Below are 6,075 nucleotides of genomic sequence, written 5' to 3'. Positions count from 1 at the left end.
AGAAAAGTTTGGCTTTATTTGTGAGGAAATGGAGCGTGCAGCTATGCGCAATCGTGGTCTCATGTGGGGCCAGGGTGCCTGTCTTACTGTAGGTATAGGTTTAAAGCTTGTGAGGTGTGCAGTTGGCTCGTAAAAGGAAGGGGTCAAGGTAAGTATTCATCGTCAAGCCAGGGGCTCCTCTGGCTCCTGTTGAGATGAGTGTATTTTCCCAACAACGAAGGAAGATAGGGATCAAACAAATAATATCTCGTTAATTATTAAGATTTCAATAGAAGGAATCAATTTCTGGGACATGAGGCGCTAGAAGAAATTTGATGAAGATGAAAAGACAGATGAGCGGAAAGTGAAAAGACACACAAAAAAATGGAAAATAAAGACTATAGAACTAGTGATAAAGGCAGAAAGATGCCATTTGAAGATTATTTTGGGCTGCTCTAAATTAAAATTCTGAGTGTCAAATCCTCTTTATTCTATGCCCCCACCCTTACCTCTGCATTTGCCCTAGGCATCAGATTTCCTGTTTTGGCCTTAGGGAGCACTTCTGGGCTTAAACACCTTCTGTTTGGAGGTCACACTGGGGTTTGTCAGGCAGAACAGTTAAGCTGCTTAATTTTTCTAGGTTCTAGGCTCATCAATTGCTTGGGTTGGGAGCTCAGTCACCCAGGGCCTCCAAAGAGATCCATCATGCCAGGATAACCTCAGACCCAGCCAGTGGATGTAGAGAGGGTAATGTGGAATTACAGAACAGTCCCAACCCCAGTATTTACTTTTCTCAGAGCTATTTTGCCACCCAACTCCGTGGGGCAAGCATCCCTGAGATAAGTAGGCTACACTCTCCTGTTAACTTCTTCAAAATTCTTGGTACAACAATTCCTGCTCCCTCAAAAACCTGGAGCTGAAACTTGACTGGCAGCAGGGTAAAGGCCAGAAACTGAAGGTCTTCATGCCCTGTACTCACCGCGGTGGGTTGGGAGAGGAAGGTATAAGGTGACGGCTCTCTTCTGTTCCCTACCTCTCATGCCAAGCCCCCAAACTCAAGACACAGGCACATTCACTCACAGTCATACGCACAATCATGCACACGCAGCGGCGAAGAGAGGGGGCTGGGGAGGAAGGGAAGTGTGCACCAAACAGCTCATGAATGCAACTTGAAAGATTTCACACGGCAAAAGGCAAAAAAAAAACACACACATAAATTTAAAAATAAAGAAGTACATGCCCCTCCCCACAGTCTCTTTCTTCATCCGGGGGCTGGCTCAGCCCCTCCATGTAAACCCAGAAGCGTCCTGCTCCCTCTATCCAGCTGGAGCTTTTACAGGGCCTGGGTCTTCAGTTCAACAGGCTCCCCTGTGACCTCTGGTTGTCCATTGGACTCACTGGGCCTGGTACCCTTGAGAATAGACAGTCTCTCAGAAACACTCTTGAGCCGGGGGAAGAGGAGAAAGTCATAAAGGAGACTGCCCAGGCCTGCTCCAATGACCGGGCCCACCCAGTACACCTGTAGGAAGAGGAAAAAATAATCAGGTTTGGGCCGCGGACGAAGAGCAAGGTTGCTCTTTTTCCAATCCCATTGTTGTAAGACAGACACCCTGCACTTGGCACATACCCTTGGGCGCTGGTTAAGCAGAATTCGGTGTTCTAACCCTAACTCCTGGACTGCTCCACGGCCTACACTTTAGAATTCATTTCTTTTCTGACTTATTAAGTTATTCCTTTATCCTATACCTTCTTAACACGTGTATATTCTATTTTTTTTTGCTATCAATTTGTACTAGTTTCCATATTGCTTTTTGTCTTTTAATATTTATTTATTTGGCTGCCCAAGGTCTTTGTTGCAGCGTGGAGGATCTAGTTCCCTGACGTGGGATCAAACCTGGGCCCCCTGCATTGGGAGTTCAGAGTCTTAGCCAGTGGGCCACTAGGGAAGTCCCTCCATATTGCTTTGAAAATTTCTTTTTAATTGTAGTCAATTACACATAACATAAAATTTACCATCTTAACCGTTTCTAATTGTACAGTTCAGTAGTGTTCAGTATATTCATGTTGTTGTATAGCCCATCGCCAGAAATTTTTTTAATCTTACAAAACTGAAATGCAACACCCATTAAACCATTTCCCATATTCCCCACTCCCTAGCCCCTGTTACCTACCATTTTGCTTGTTTCAATGAATGTGACCATTCTAAATACCTCATATAGGTAGAATTATATGATATGAGTCTTTTTCTGATTGGTTTATTTCACTGAACATAATGTCCTGAAGGTTCCTCCATGTTTTATTTACCATGTATAGAATTTCCTTCTTTTTTAAGACTGAATACTGCTTCATTGTATGTATATACTACATTTCGTTTACCTTTTCATCTGTGTGGGGCGCTTGGATTGCTTCCACCTTTTGGCTATTGTGAATAATGCTACCATGAAAATGAGTGTGCAGCTTTGAAAAATTTTTGAATTATTTACATATGCTTGGCTGGCATAGGGCCAGACAATACAAGAATAGCCATTTTTTATTGAGGACTTACTCTGTATCATATTCTGTGCTAAATATTCCATACATATGATTTTCACATTTATTTCTCGTAGCATCCCGTTCTGTGGTTAAGGAGACCAAGGTGCAGAAGGGTTGAGTTATCTGTCATGGTCACGCACGAGGCTAGTGACGTGTTAGAACAGGGGCGAGGCCAAGGCCCATTTGCGCTTATACATATCCCAGCCCCTTGAGAGGAGAGCGTTTGTCTTCCTCTCCAGAAGTCTGTCCTCATAGCTCCTAGCTTTGGAATCCAGTGAATATTTAGTAAAAGAAAAAGAAGCCCTGACTAACTAGTGAAGGAACGACATGAGCAAGAGTTCATCTTTCTAGCAAAACAACGAACCCTGCTCACGCAGGCAGGCAGCCTCTGTGCCAGCCCCCTCAGCTGAGGGCTGGTAGAAGAGGCAGCACGTCCAGATAGCAAGCGGGAACCAAAGCTAGAACCTGCAGGCCACACCAGCCAGGAGGGCTTCGGGGTCTGGCCCTCCTCCTGTCACTCACCCAGTGGTTGGTGAAGTTTCTGGTAAGAATGGCAGGAGCGAAGGAGCGGGCAGGGTTCATGCCTGCGCCCGTATAATACATCTGCGAAGACAAGGTGGTCGCTGAGACACGTGCCCCCCGCTCCAGGCCAGCTCCTCTGCCCCCACCCACCGCCCTCCAAGGACTGGCACCTTGTCTGTAGCCAGCAGCGAGGAGGGATGACAGCGTGCGTGGGAGTCCCACAGTGGGGTCACTCATGCCCATCGGAGGACAGGCTGTGGGTTCCCTGGCAAAGCCCATGCCTTCCCGGGAGGCACGCTTTCTACAGTGGGGTCAAGAAGGACTAGCTACAGCTGTCGCTAGAGAGCGGCCACAGCAGGATTCACTCCTCTGTGCTGATACAGACGGAGGGGATCACGTTCATGTTTGACAGCGAAGTGAGCGAGAAGAATGCTCAGAGGTTGGCAAAGGTTTGGGGGCCCTGCAATTTTAAAACAAGAAGTTGCAATCCCTTCTCCTGCTTACCCCAAAGAGGTGCCCCAGGGTGAGGGAGAAGCCCACGGCCAGGGCCACGGAGCCCATTCGGCCATTCCGCCTCTCGTCGTACGTGGCAAAGATGCAGAGCACGAACTGGAGCATCAGGAAGATCTCCACGATGGTGGCCTGGCCCACGCTCACCCCAGGGTGCAGCTGGGCAGAGGAAGAAGAAGAGAGGCGGTGTCTCAGGGCCGCCACAGCCTTACCTCCTCACGGCTTCCCAGGCAGGAACCCCTTTATGGCATCCGTCCCCTGGAGAGGAACGCTATTAGCACCTCCTTCGCAGTAATTGTATTTGCTCCTTAATTTCTCCTACTAATATTCCTGCATAGTAGAAATAAATGTACCCATTTACATGGATGAGAAACTGAGGCCCTGTAAAGTAAAATAAGTTTCCTCGAGAACCTGCTAGGAGCTGGAAGAAAATCGGGGACCCGAATTCAGGCCCAGGGCTGGATGACTTCCACACCCCCCACGGTACGTGTTGATGCTCCCCACCCTAAACATCCACACACACACACACACACACACACACACACACACGATGCCCCAGACCCCTGAGGAACTGATTTACCTGCCCAAGAGGAAGCCAAGGCCCCAAGCCCCCGCCCCACTCGGCCCACCGTTACCGTGTTGAGCGCGAGGCTCCCTCGGACGGCCGCCGGGGTGACGCTGTACAGCACGGCGGCCCCGGCCACGGCCCCCAGGAGCTGGGCCACCATGTAGCAGAGGGCGCGGAGTAGGGACATCTGGGAGCCCACCAGGAAGGCGAAAGTGACCGCGGGGTTGACGTGGGCGCCGCTAATGTGGCCCACCGCCTGCACCAGGGTCGCCAGGGCCAGGCCGAAGGCCAGAGCCACCTGCAGGACGTGCAGGGGGCCTGGGGCCCAACGCAGCGAGGCCCCCAGCCCGAAGAAGACATAGAAGAGGGTGGCAAAGAACTCAGCAAATATGGCCCTCCAGAAGGAGGCTGACCGCAGCTCCCACATGGCAGGGGGGATGGGCACGACGCCTGGGTCCCTGACACCCCCCTGGCCTGATCTGGATGGACAGTCCCCTTTATAGAGGACTTCTAATCCCTGGGAGGGGCAGGCTGGGGTGACCGGCCCAGCCTCTTAACCCCTTCACGGCTGCGGCGGGCTGGCCTGCTCTGGTGCATCGGATAAAGCTGCAGCATTTCCCCCTCCCTCCTCAGTTGCGAGATGAGCGGAGCCACGGGCGTGAGGGTGGGGATGGGGTCAGGGCTGGTGTGAGGCTCCGAGAAGAAAGGACCGAGAACGGGGCGACTGGAGGAGTCTGCCTTTCTCTTCATGTCAAAGTTGGGGTTCATAGTCCTGACTGACATCTACATTAGAACGCTCCTCAGCTCTGCTGGGAAGGTTAGTGAAGCTGAGTTCATGTCACAGAGCATGAGGCTATGCTCCTGGGGGCCTCTAGGTTCCTCTGAACTGGCCAGGGGTAAGGGTGGGGGTGGGGGTCCGGAGTGGAGTCCGACAGGGAAGCTGGATAACTGAAGAGAATTCTTTAGTTCACTGGGATTAGGGGGCCTTCTCCCATTGGCTGGTTTGGGCTGGAATCTGTGGATCCTGCAGCCCTGGGACAGAATAGTTCTGCTGCGTATGGCTTTCTCTGAGCCCGGGCTCCCTACCCCTGACCCATGCCAACACCTCCCTTTCCAAGCCCTCAGCCTGGCCTTTTACTTTTATTATTTATTTATTTGCTATATCACATGGCTTGCGGGGTTTTAGTTCCCCGACCAGGGATCGAACCCATGCCCCCTACAGTGGCAGCACAGAGTCCTAACCACTGGGCCACCACGAAAGTCCCAGCCTGGCCTTTTAAACAACAGTGATGGCAGGAAAAAGCTATCTTCCATGGGTAGGTTGGGAGAGGTGTTGGGGAGCTGGGAGAGGAAATCAAAGTGTGAAAGTGTTGGTCACTCAGTCATGTCCGACTCTTTGCAACCCCATGGACTGTATCTGGCCAGGCTCCTCTGTCCATGGAATTTTCCAGGCCAGAACACTGGAATGGGTTGCCATTCCCTTCTCCAGGGGATGTTTCCTACCGAAGGACCAAACCCAGGTTTCCCACATTGCAGGCTAATTCTTTACCATCTGAGCCACCAGGGAGAGGAGAAGAGAGGTTATTAATTAAATCTCAGAATCAGCTTGTACTTCATGTTTCCTAATTCATAAGGTCCTAGCAGGAAGTACTGAAGGAAGGAACTGGAGTCTTGGCTATGAAGCAGCAGGAGGGTCTAATGCCCCCTACACTGGCTATGATCAGGACAGTAAAGTCTTAAACCTTGACCCGGAGAGAAAGGTCTGGGGATGTGGGTATCTGGGGCGGCAGGGTGGTCAAGGAGAGAGAAAAGGACAAGATGGGGAAGAAAAGCTTGGAGAAAGAAATTCAGCTGTGGTCAGGCTTAGTGAGGAAGTCGGGAATCTAATGATGGGCACTGTGTGGTGGTGGAGAAGGCAGAATGGAACACACTGTCAGGTTTCACCATGTCCACACAGTGGCTCG

General features: G+C 50.9%; 1 protein-coding gene across 1 annotated transcript; it reads right to left on the bottom strand.

The window, feature by feature from the left end:
* Window positions 1-1,312: 1,312 nt before the first annotated feature.
* MIP (major intrinsic protein of lens fiber) lies at window positions 1,313-4,538 on the bottom strand. Its single transcript, XM_065932208.1, has 4 exons — window positions 4,179-4,538; window positions 3,538-3,702; window positions 3,034-3,114; window positions 1,313-1,498 (listed from the first exon to the last, which is right to left on the bottom strand). The coding sequence occupies exons 1-4, from the start codon at window positions 4,536-4,538 to the stop codon at window positions 1,313-1,315; spliced, it is 792 nt and encodes a 263-aa protein (XP_065788280.1).
* Between the last annotated feature and the right edge of the window lie 1,537 nt (window positions 4,539-6,075).

The sequence above is a fragment of the Muntiacus reevesi genome, chromosome 4 (genome assembly GCF_963930625.1).
Source record: "Muntiacus reevesi chromosome 4, mMunRee1.1, whole genome shotgun sequence".
Classification (NCBI taxonomy): Eukaryota; Metazoa; Chordata; class Mammalia; order Artiodactyla; family Cervidae; genus Muntiacus; species Muntiacus reevesi.
Note: the sequence above shows the minus strand (reverse complement) of the source record. Positions and strands in the feature narration are given on the sequence as shown.